General features: G+C 37.3%; 1 protein-coding gene across 3 annotated transcripts in view; it reads left to right on the top strand.

Moving 5' to 3' along the window:
• Positions 1–12,847, top strand: part of RTTN (rotatin) — a 180,009-nt gene that overhangs the window by 3,326 nt on the left and 163,836 nt on the right. For all 3 annotated transcript variants that reach the window (XR_004273607.1, XM_032293725.1, XM_032293726.1), the window contains exons 5-9: positions 2,151–2,241; positions 3,937–4,051; positions 4,734–4,884; positions 7,765–7,930; positions 10,813–10,994. Coding sequence is in view for 2 of the 3 variants with exons in the window: in XM_032293725.1 (XP_032149616.1) it covers positions 2,151–2,241; positions 3,937–4,051; positions 4,734–4,884; positions 7,765–7,930; positions 10,813–10,994 (705 nt within the window). In the remaining variant the exon portion in view is untranslated. The remainder of the gene's footprint in view (positions 1–2,150; positions 2,242–3,936; positions 4,052–4,733; positions 4,885–7,764; positions 7,931–10,812; positions 10,995–12,847) is intronic.

The raw sequence follows: 12,847 nt of genomic DNA, 5'->3' as shown, positions 1-12,847 counted from the left end.
CTTGCTAAACGTGAATTATTATTATTATTTTTTGAGACAGAGTCTCGCTCTTGTTGCCCAGGCTGGAGTGCAGTGGCAGGATCTCGGCTCACCACAACCTCTGCCTCCCGGGTTCGAGTGATTCTTCTGCTTCAGCCTCCAAGTAGCTGGGAATTATAGGCGCCCGCCACCACACCTGGCTAATTTTTTATATTTATAGTAGAGATGGGGTTTCACTATGTTGGTCAGGCTAGTCTCGAACTCCTGACTTCAGGCAATCCACTCGCCTCGGCCTCCCAAAGTGCTGAGATTACAGGCGTGAACCACCGTGCCCAGCCTAGACATGAATTATTTGCGGTATTGTGCCATGCACTTCACATATGTCATCTCATTTGTTCTCCAGCTTACTGATGGTACCATCTATCCAGTGACTCCTGCCAGAGACTGAAGGTCATCTTAGTTTCTTCCTTTCCCATTTCCTCACACCAGTTAATTACAATATTCGAATTTAGAACCCTTTTTCTGGAATCTGGAATCTCCTGTCCATCCATCTGGCTATGTTCAGTCTTAGCTCACATGCCACCTCATCAGAGACCTTCCTGATGATTCTAGCCAATGATCACTTCTTATGTGTAGTTTTCTTCCTAACACATTATTAGTTTTTGTTTGTCTCCCTTGCTGGAAGTTTGATAATAGCTGTGAACATTGCTTTATTTTCAGTGTCTGGAACAATGCCAGATTGTATTAGGCACTCGGTATATATCCTTGCAGGAATGAATGAATCCTCCTGAGTCTGTCTGAGATGGGTATGATTAGTGACCCCATTTTACTGGTAAAGACGCTGATACTAGAAAGGTTGAAAACTTTGTCCTTGAAGAGGCAGTTAGGAAACAGTTAAGTAATCACATACTTACCATTTTCCTGCCTGCATAGTTAAGATGAAAAGGATGTGTCTGAGATTATACCTGCTGACATCACATGTTCAAATAAACTCCATTTGGAAGTCTCTGTTATTAAAAAGCTTTCATGGAAACTCATAGGTGGAATAACTTCATAAGGAAGAATGGAAAACTTGTTAAGCCATTAGAATACTTTACCTTTTCATTCTTGAAAAGTTTTGTCAGGCTTGTAGCAAGCTTTGTTTTTGAGGCCAGACGGCTAAGAGGCTTAATTCCATCAAGATGAGGGACATCTGAAGGGAGGAGGAGTCTCTAGGGTTGGTAAAGGATGGGTATCTGAATGAAGCCAATGAAAACATTAAGGGGGATTGAGATTGTTACACTTTTATGTGAGTTGCAGTTTGTCTTGATTGATGGTCTGGCTTATTTTGGACACATTTTTACTGTGTGGTGTAAGCCTGTCCTTCCCTCCACCCACCTCTCCTTATTTCCTTAGAGAGTAAATCCTGCTTTTATGTTAGCACTTTTGAAAGAAGTAACTGTGCTATGTTTGGAAATTTAATAATACTGCTATCCACATTTAGCGATTCCATGCTCTTTTCAAAGCATTTGGCAGAAAGACTGCCGTTTGGAAGGACTTATGTAGATGCTATTTCTCAGTGTTGCCACCTTAACTTGTACTATATAAGATCTGTTAAAAATAACTTGCATGGAAATAGTTTAAAACTGTGTTGCTTTCTTGGAGTTCTTTTAATCTTGTTTGAACACTGATATTTGTTTTTCAACCTTACGGTCTTCAAGTCATCTTCATGGAGATTTAAAACACTTGACACCATATAGGATATTTAAACATGACTAGACATAGTATATCATTATGTTTTATCATTTTTAATTTCTAAAAGTTGAAGTTTTCCCTAAATGTCAGTTCCTTTTATGTTGAATTTAAGCTTGATGTTCTGGTCAGCCTCAGGGTAAAATAGAAAATTTAATTGAAACTTTGTATGTCAGTCTGTATTGGATTGTGTTTAATGCTGTTCTTCGAATACTTATTTTAATATCATATAAATTCTGTTTCAATTACAAAAAGAGAACTCTCTAATTTATCCTGTGTTAGAACAAATTTTCAGCTGACCTTGTTTGGTGTATTTTAGGTTACTGTATGATATAGCCTTTATGTTCAGACTTGTTTTAAAGAGAAACCTTACCCTTAACGTTGTGAATCTGTCATCTCTTTATTCTTTGATACCTTAACATTTGCTATTCCATTGACAGTAAATCAGACCGTGAAGTGTTTGAAGTTTTCTGTATTTCCTTGGCTACCCCTGACCACCACAGATAGACATGTTCTCTCCTCTAATGAAAGGTACAGTGCTTGATGTATTTTTAGGTATTTTTGTTCACTTATAGTCATTGTTTGATAGTTATTACTGCATGTTTTTCCAGGAAAAGATACTAGTGGCTATGAAAGGTATTAATGGTCATATTTGAATGATTTTTGTTTTTTAAAAAGCAAGCCAGAAAAATTCCTATTTGCTTTTAATCAATTTCCACATCAAGTTTCTTTTTTCTTTTTCTTTTCTTCTTTTTTTTTTGAGTCAGAGTCTCACTCCATCACACGGGGTGGAGTTCAATAGCAGGCTGTTGGCTCACTGCAACCTCCACCTCCTGGGTTCAAGTGATTCTTGTACCTCAGCCTCCTGAATAGCTGGAATTACAGGCACGTGCCACCCTGCCCAGATCATTTTTGTATTTTTAGTAGAGGTGCGGTTCCCCCATGTTGGCTAAGCTGGTCTCGAACTCTTGATCTCAGGTGATCTGCCTGCCTTGGCCTCCCAAACTGCTGAGATTATGTGAGCTGCTGCATCTGGCCCAAGTTTCTTTTTGTGGTTGGAATCTTGTATAGTCTTTGGTGACAGGAATTTTCTCTTATTGACCAGATTCTCTTACTGGCCACTGCTTATGCCTTTGATTAATAAAAAAGGAAAATTAAACATAAATGTAGGCTTTTTGGCAGAATACATTTCAAAATATGGGCTTCATTAGGAGACGAATTATACCATGTAGAGATGGTTGGGTGCCACTGATCCAGTCTTACGCTGTGTAATGACTGTTAATTGATTGCCATCTACAAGAGTAAATAGCTGATATATGGAAATTTGGAGAGTGTTTTAATGTACAGATTCACTTTGCACAGTTTCATGAATGCCATAATACACGAATTGTCTGCATTTTTGGGGGTATAAATCTGGACAATAAAGACCAATTTATTAGCGCTAGGGCCAGATTACAGTTGGATGCTATTAAATTATTTTTAATGATGACACTTCCAAGAGCATCAGTGAATTCTCTTGGAACAACATATTGAAGACGTTGAGTGCACACAGGAAAGAGTTAGGAGGTTGTCTAATCTCTCAGTTTTGAGTCAGTCCCTGAAGCAGAGATGGTGGTAATTTCTAATGCCTGCCTCTGCATGGTGAATGCTGGATAGTGTAATGGAACTGGGCTGAGAGAAGGAGTGTGCTTTTTTTGGGGTGGGGAGTGAACAACTGCCAATCCTAAGTGGGTGGAGTCAATAGGCGTCCTTTGTGTGGGAGAAGAGGGAGTCCTAATCGGATTCACCTTGAGTAGGGAAGATTAGTGAGGACTTTAATTCTTAGAATTTACCTCTGTACTAACTGTTTTTTCTGTCTCATTTCGTAATTTATTTGGTAGATTTTCTAGAATTCTGTGCTCTTTGACCTCATTGAACTCATTCTGTAGCCTTATGATAATCTCTGTGGGTACAGTGGTTAGTATGATGTAGTTCCTGCTCTTTAAGAGGGTCGGGGGGAATGCAAAATCGACAACCAGTTTAATATCATGAAATAATGGACAGTGGTTGAAGCACTACCCTAGAGTTGTTTATTGGTTAGGGAAAAGATCTAGGAAGGCTTTTCTGGAGAAATGATATCTCAGCTGAGACCTGAAGGTTTGTTAATGGAGTTGTTGTGTCAGTAGGCTACTTAGAATCTGGAACGGATGAACTCTTCTTAAAAATGATTAACACTATGTTTTATAGCTCTTTAAGAAGTAGTAACCACACTTTAATCTGGAACACCTGTGAACTATTGAAGGACGTTATCATGCAAGATTTTCCTGCTGAGATTTTTCTTCAAAGGCCAAAAATTGTTCAGGTCAGTGCCCTCTATAATTGCTTCTTGAGTATCTAGTTTGTTTAATGCACAGTGTTACATGCTGGGCAAATATAGTAGCAGTGAGTAACATAGATGGATTCTTTTATTTTTTCTAGTTTATTGCTTATATGGTAGAGGGAGAGGGATCCAGGGTGGAAGATTGTGGCGTCTCCACAGCAGCCAGTAATGCCTCAGCATTCTCGCTTCACACTCACAGGGCTGAAGTGGACTCGAGTGGGTGGCAACTGTTAATACATAGGCTCAAAGCTGGCAAATGATTGCAGAGGAAAGCTGTTAATTACCAAAATGTGGTCAAATGATTTAGATGCTTGAGATGAAAAGGGCTTGCTGTGATTTTTAAAACGTTCTCTGTAATGTAATGTCCTGAGTGGGGGATAATTCCTGTCTTCTCTCAGAATGGTTACTCGACTAACAGATTTTAGAACTGGGAAACACTGACTATTCTATTTAAATATTATGATGTCTTATTTTATTTTGACCCATCTTCTTGCCTTATGCCGAGTCATTTTTGCCCCCTTCTGTTTCTAATGTCTTACAAATATTTGGCAGCTTCTTTTACTTCTCTTGATTATTCACTTAAGCTTACTTACCTAAGCTCCACATTCTTTGAAGTTGAGCACTTTGTTCCCTTAATCATTTTCGCTGCTCTTCTTTATTTCAGAGCCTTTTATCTCTGTTGAAACTGGCCTTTGGAGGAGATGGAAAGCATCGCCTGGCATTACAGTCAGTGTCCTGCCTGCAGCAGCTGTGCATATATTTAAGAAACAGACTTAACTTTCACCGAGATCCAGGTTTTTTCTCCAATAAACAGGGTATTTATTTTTATCTGTGTAGTAGTCACTGGTGTTATTTGTAGATTCTTCTGGGAGCTTTCCATTATAGTTACTGTTAAGGTTTATTGTGTATGCATTTCACAATATAAACTCCCCATTCCTAAATGTATTCAAATGATTATCTTTACAGACTGCATGAATGACAGAAACCACCATGATCTCTTGAGCCTTTTTTTTTTTTTTGGATAAGAGATATTTAGAAGGTGTTTTTCTTTTCTGCCAGACTTGCAGAGATTCTATATGAACAGTGTTGGGATGTAGTGACTAGGATTCTGGGTGTGGCTATTCATGTAGGACTCTGGGCATTTGAGCAAGTTACATATAGTGTTAATAAATTGTTTTGTTTGAAAAATATTGATCTGAATTTTATGAAAAGTATTTTTATGCAACGTGGGAGATAGTCAGTGTTATAGCTATGCCAGACTTTTCAGAGAAAAAGCGCCACCTAATGCCCAAATCGAGTACCAGACCTGCTTTGACAAAACAGTATCTACAATTTAGGACTTTTGTGTGCTTATAGAATATACATTGAAAGTCAAATGTTATAGTCATTTGTCATGTTTCCTAGTTTATCCCTATTTCATTGGGGTTTTCACGGATCCTGTGCTACTTGAATATTTATGTTTTACCTTGGTTTTATTCTAGGTATTAGAGGGCATGGGATTATGCAAACGACTGATAATAGAGAGCTTCTGGGTACCCCATACCTCAACAGAAAAAGAGTTATAATGTTGATTAAAAATCACTGATATCTCTAAAGAATTATTAATGTAATTAATAATACTTATTTATTGCCTGTTTTATGCCCCTGATATTCTAGTCTCTAGGGAAGTATAACACTGAACAAATGAGTAAGATCCAAGCCCTTTATGAGCTTATATGTTAAACAAAAAATCAAGTTTGCTTGAGATAAGGAGAAGTACTTGAAGGAAATAAAAAGGGTGATATGACAGAACATGATTGGGTAAACATAGTTTCATTTAGGATAGCCAGGGAAAGCCTCTCAGAGGAGGTGACCTGAAGGGAGACAAGGAACTGTCCACTTGAAGAGATGCAAGAAGAGTGTTCCCAGGGGAGGTCAGGCTTCAAGGTAGCACTGAGGGTGATGTCCTTGAGCAACTGAAATAAAGCCCAGGACACTGGAGTGCGGTGAGCGGGGCAGGAGAGGAGAAGGAGGTGAGATCAGAGAGGTAGTGAGGGGCCAGAGTACATTGGGGCTTGCAGATCTTTGTAAGGATTTTGTATTTTCTTTGAAGTGTAGTGAGAAGCTCTTAGTTTATTTATTTTTCCCCTCTCTCTGACTGTAAATGCTTTTATTACCTAATTCTTTTTTTAATTGGGGTAAAATATAATGTAAAATATGCCATTATAAACATTAAGTGTACAATATGTGGCATTAATTACATTTACATTTTTATGCAACCATCACCACTGTTTCTAAACCTCTTCATTATCTTAAACAGAAACTCTAATCACTAAGCAGTGATTCCTCATTTTCTCTTTCCCCAAAGCTCCTGGTAACGTCTAATTTACTTTCTGTCTCTGATTTTTGTCTTTTCTAGGTACCTCATCTAAGTGGAATCATACAGTATTTGTCCTTTTGTGTCTGGTTTATTTGTAATGTTTTCAAGCTTCATCCCCATTGTAGCATGTATCAGAACTTTATTCCTTTTTATGACTGAATGATATTCGATTGCATGTATAAGCCCACATTTTATTTATCTATGCATTTGTTGATGGACCTGTGGGTTGTATCCACATTTAGTTGTTGTGAATAATGCTTCAGTGAAGATTGGCATGCAGGTATCTGTTCAGTGCCTGGTTTCAGTTCTTTTGGGTAATACCTAGGAGTGAAATTACTGCGTCATATGGAAACTCTATTTTTAGCTTTTTGAAGAATCGCCAAACTATTTTACACGGCAGCTGTACCATTTACATTTCCATCAGCAATATTGGAAGTTTCTAGTTTTTCCACATCATCACTAATCTGTTCATTTTTTTTTCTTTTTTAAAAATAATCATAGTCATCCTAGTAGCTGTGAAGTAGTATCTCATTATGGTTTTGATTTGCATTTCTCTAAAGACCTAATGATTAATGACCAATGAATCTCAGATGACTTCTCATGTGCTTATTGTTTGTTCATATATCTTCTTTGGAGAAATGTTTATTAAGGTTCTTGGCCCATTTAAAAAATTGGCCAAGAACTGTTTCCTTTATTATTGAGTTTTAGGTTACTTATATATTCTGAAAATTAAACCCTTATCAGGTATATGGTTTGCCAGTATTTTCTCCCACTCTGTAAGTTATCTTAACACCTTCTTGCAATGTTCCTTGATTTACTGAAGTTTTAAATTTTGGTGAAGTCCAGTTTATCTGTGTGTTCTTTGGTTGTTTGTGCTTTCGAGGTCATATTTAGCAAATTCATTGTCAAATTCAAGATTGTGAAGATTTACACCTTTTTTTTTTTTTTTTGCTAAGAGCTTTATGGCTTTAGCTTTTCTATTTAGGTTGTTGATCCATTTTGCATTAATTTATGACTACAGTATGAGGTAGCCATTCTTAGGGAGTTTGAAGCAGAGGAATGCATGATATTGTGTTTTTCTGCTTTGGTAGTCTTTGATGTTGTAAGTGAATACCATTAGCTAGAAGGTCCCATGCAATCAGGTCAGTTAGACGTAAACCTAAATGTGCTAAGTGAATAATTATAGAAAAGTTTGATCTTTGCTTTTATTTTTACCCCGTAGAAGGATTTCTACTATCTTAATTTTGTTAATGTTTTTGGAAGAATGATATATAAATACTACATAGTCAGAAGTTGCTTTCTACTAGAGATAATTTTATTCTTTTTTTTTCCCCAGACACAGTTTCCCAAAATTCTTCTTTATCTTACTGTCATGAAGCAAGAGGTACTCATCATTCCCAGAATCCTTCCCCCGGAAGCAGCAGCCCTCGGCCTTCAGTGGTTGGGCGCACAGGCCAGCGACCCAGAGGAGATGGCCAGGATTGGGATGCAGTGTCTTCGAGGTGACTGCTAGGAGTGTCTCTGGGGAAATTAGAAGTGCCAGTTAACTTGTGTGTGTTAATTTCAGAGGGAGATAATTATTTTTCTGTCCTTTTTTTTTTTTTTTTTTGAAACATTAACACAGATATAGGCCTTATGTTAAACCCTGGCTTCATACCTTTTTTTGACCATGATCCACAGTAAGGACAGATGAATATTACATTGCAACTCAGTGCTTAGTACATGAATATATACTCTGTTTATATATGTATATGCGTGTGTATGTGTCCCACAAAATAGTATTCTAATTCCGTATTAGAAACACCAAACTGTATTTTCTGTTCCTATTTCATTAAAAAAGAAATGATTCTGACCCGCAAAGTTGTTTTTACAAGCCACAAACAGAATATGATCTAGTTTAAAAGCATAGCTTTAAATGATAGATACATTTTTGATAGTATTTTAAACATATTTTTGTAAGTCTTATAAGAAATGCATAAGTTTACTGTTAAAAGGAATGGAGAATATTTTTATGAAATAAGGACTCCTTCAAGTTGTAGTTTGTGGAATTTTATTTGTTTGTGTAAATACAGTTTTTTTTTCCTTTTTTTTAGAGACAAGATCTCACTCTCTTGCCTAGGTTGGAGGGCAGAGGCATGATTATAGCCTTGACTTCTGGGCTCAAGTGATTCTCCCGCCTCAGCCTCCCAAGTATCTGGGATCACAGTTGTGCACTACCACACCTGGCTAAGCCTTTTTTTTTTTTTTTTTTTGAGACAGACTCTTGCTCTGTCACCAGGTGCCAGGTTGGAGTGCAGTGATGTGATCTCGGCTCACTGCAACCCCTGCTTCTCAGGTTCAAGCTATTCTCCTGCCTCAGCCTCCTGAGTGGCTGGGACTACAGGTGCGCACCATCATGCCCAGCTAATTTTTGTGTTTTTTAGTAGAGATGGGGTTTCACCATGTTGGCCAGGATGGTCTCGATCTCTTGACCTCATGATCTGCCTGCCTCGGTCTCCCAGAGTGCTGGGATTACAGACATGAGCCACTGTGCCCGGCCGGCTAAGCCTTTTATTTTTTGTAGAGATGGGGTCTCACTATGTTGCTCAGGCTGGTCTCGAACTCCTAGGCTCAAGTGATCTTTCCATCTTGGCCTTCCAAAGTGCGGAGATTACAGACATGAGTCACCATGCTTGGCCCCCAGTACCTGGCCCCCAGATTTTCATACACCAACTTTGCTTAAAAGGATTGGTGTGGTATTTGTATGTTACTTTATCCTTCAGCTGCAAACATGTTAAAAACATATTAGCCTCTTCTTTAGTGTCATTCTAAAGTGTTCAGTAAGATGAGGATTTGTTTGTTGGCTTGATTATTTCCTTGCAGTATTGTTACTGCTGTTACAAGCTAATACCAATTCATGCTTGCTGTGTGCATGGTGTTACGCCCTGTGCTTTGCATACTTTGTCTCCTTTATTTGTCCTAGAATAGGATTGGTATTATATGATAAGATTGCTATAACTATTATCATCCTCGTTTTACAGAAAAATCTGAGGTTTAGGTTTAGAGAGGTTAAGAGGATGACAGTTGATAAAGAGCAGAGCTAGGGTTAAATAATGTGATAGAGTCTGTGCTGTTAGTTCTTAATGATGTAGCTGGTTGACAGTCATGTTCTCTGTATCCGTATGAAGCCTTTCTGCCTCATTCTCTTGTGTGCTGCATGCTTATAAGTTTTCACTCCTGAGTGAACAGCTTCCTCACGTGGCCTTTCAGAATTACAGAGAAGCCTGAGTTGTTTCCATATTTTGGGGTGCTTGGTATCTTGAAATTGAAGAAATGACAATGTTCGTATATAATTTGGGCAGATTTAAATGTTCCATAGCATTAATATATCTCTTATGATTCAGCTTCAATTGTGGATCACCTCAAAAATAAAAAATTTTGAGGATCTTTGTAAATGTGAGGCTCTAGCTTTTCTACAGTTTTTAAATCCTTTCTCTACCACTTTACATCCAAGGTAAAAATTTTTTAATGAAGAAAGCCAAAGATGATGGGATGTTCCATTTTTGGGGGTGCATTTTTGAAGTTATCACACTGATGTTGAATGTAGTAAACTAACACGTTTCCCATGATGTTCTTCTGGAAAGATCCTTCATTTGCTAACACTGGCTTACTTAGAAGAGTTGGTGAAACTCAGAAAATCTAGGAAACTGTATGAACTATCGTTTTTGTCTTTACAAGTTGATTACAGAAGAGCTTTCCTATTAATCTGCTTGATTTCTTTTAGAAATGAGTGGGTTAGCAGTGCTAATATTGATTGCTACTATAGGAATGTTGACATGTTTTGAGATATCAGCCTGAAAAGCAAAGTATCCATGCATTTTTGGCTTCATTTGCAATTTTGAGTTCTCTCTCTTTTTTTTTTTTTTTTTTTGAGATGGAGTTTTGCTCTGTCACCCAGGCTGGAGTGCAGTGGTGTGATCTCAGCTCACTGCAATCTCCATCTCCAGGGCTCAGAAGATTCTCCTGCCTCAGCCTTCCGTATAGGTGGGATTACAGGCACGTGCCACCATGCCCAGCTAATTTTTTTTTTGTATTTTTAGTAGATATGCGGTTTCACTATGTTAGCCAGGCTGCTCTTGAACTCCTGACCTCAGATGATCTGCCTGCCTCGGCCTCCCAAAGTGCTGGGATTGCAGGCATGAGCCACCACGCCCGGCATTGAGTCATCTTTATGGAATTTAATTTCATATATTTGTCAAAGTTTCTACAAATCTGACCAGAGTTGTTGAATGAAGCAATAGAGTTGTGACTTGTATGAGGCTTCTAATATGCCAGGCAGCAAATACCCAGTAAATCTGTTTGGGGACTTGCTATATACAAGGTTTATCATTTGTTTATTTTGCAGTGGAAGTAGTAGTCACGCTCATATAAACTCTAGGATATCTGTTCATTCACCTTTGGATATGGGACACATAGATCTGCCAGAGCTGGAAACTGAAGACACATTGGAACTACAATTCCAGCAGCTCAGTCTTCCCCAGTTTTGTGTATCAATTCTGGAATCAGCTGTTCCTCTCTTAAGAACTGGTTGGTTATTTTTGAAATTATAATTCTGATATAGTTTGTATTTGTTTTATATTTCTAGGATTTTCCTTCTCTTCTATATTAGGGCCTTTGAAATCTATATTTACTTAACTTTTGAGATACATATTTCTAAAAACATAATAAGGTCTTTATGATTTTTAAATTAAATATGGATGCCATGGAAGGCTGTTCAGCTAGTCCTTCCAGTTTATGGGTTTTTATTGGCACAGGCCTTCACACGTGTTATTATTTTTAGAATTTTTATTTATCTATTTTTTGCATTCTTTCTGTCATCTTATTTTTTTCTTTTTTCTTTTTGGATTGTATGGCTATTTTAAATTTGAGCACTGACAACATAGAGAGACCAGAATGTTATAAAAGGTGGACTGGCATGAATAGACCAGAATAAAAAAACCTTTGGCCTTTGCCCTTTGGAAATTTTTGGAATAGCTGTCAGTTGTTCACTCTTTCCAATCAATCATTTCTGACTGCTTCAGCCACTTAACATGTTAAAAACAACTTCAAAGCTGAATTCTTACCTTTGTAGTAATTTTTCTTTAAAAACCGAGAAATATTTTGAGATTACATTTTTTGTTGAGATGTGCTAGGAAAATTTGAAGAGTTTACTGAAATATACACTGGTATTTAGTTGTAATTTTACTGAACAGTGGTAACAGCAATAGCAATATGGCGGATGCCTACTGAGTCTAGTAATAAAACAACAGTTACCATGTATTTAGTCCCTACTGTGTTCTACCATCATACACGGTTTTCTGTGCATTATTTTGTGCACTCCTCATTTCAACCCATTTTATCCTTCCAATAGTGGTGGTTACTAATTTTATCTCCATTTTTTACAAATGATGAAGCTGAGTTTTAGAGTGGTTTAGAAACTTGCCTGAAGTCAAACAGCTAAGAGCAGGGACTTGAACCACAATTCTTCTGAATCTGAAGTCCATGATCTAAATACTTTAGCATTTTGCAAGGTTAAGAAAGTTTTAGAAAGCAGTAATGATTTTTATTCTCAAAATCTGTACATTTTCAGCATTTGATAAACTTGTCAAGATATAAATATAAGCAAGTTTTGCCGTTTTAAGTTTATACTGGCAAAGTAAAAAAATACATTCCAAGTTAATTGTTCTTTAAGTCCTATGGCTATTTTTTGCTACCTGGAGTTGATGGGGGAGAAAGAAGTAGGAAGGTGTATATTTGGAAAACATTTAAAATGTTTTTATCCTGAGGAAAACTGTATACCCATACTTTTTACTCAGTGAGTAAGTGCTTCTAGTAGTTGGGACTGTATATTAATTCATATAATAATAATGTGAAATGAAGGAAAATCTGAACTTTGGCATCATACAGTACATATGTTTATCTGCCTGGTATGCTGAGAAGAACAGTTTTAGACTTTAATGATTCTGCATTTAACCTTTTCTTAATTTGCTTTAAAAAGTCAGATTGATAATTATAAAGCTATATATTGGGACATAAAAACTTCTAAATGTTCTTCTGCCCTTTTGTGGTAAATTATGGCATGATTTGTAACTGTTCAGTATCCAAGAAATTTCTAAGAGAATTTGCTCCAGCTGTTTTAGTGAAAAAATTAATCTAGATCCTTCCATTCTGGTAGTTTGTTTTACTTTGATTCATTAGAAGTTAACCTTTGGGATGTGGGGCGGGAGAGTGTTGTGTGAATGTTCATCTCACATAGGATAATGGAAGTGGAGTCTTTGTTATTCTGCCTGTGGAGAAACGAGGTTGCTCTGGTGGGTGTGACTTTGGGAAGTTTTTGGAGTGTAAGGTGAGTACAAATAGAGTTTCTTGAAGTTTCTTTAGCAAGTGCCAGCATGTTCATT

This window comes from Sapajus apella, unplaced genomic scaffold, assembly GCF_009761245.1.
Source record: "Sapajus apella isolate SASKATOON/1434 unplaced genomic scaffold, GSC_monkey_1.0 scaffold30, whole genome shotgun sequence".
In the NCBI taxonomy this organism is placed as follows: domain Eukaryota; kingdom Metazoa; phylum Chordata; class Mammalia; order Primates; family Cebidae; genus Sapajus; species Sapajus apella.
The sequence above is the reverse complement of the archived record's forward strand: the minus strand, read 5'-3'. Positions and strand labels throughout refer to the sequence as shown.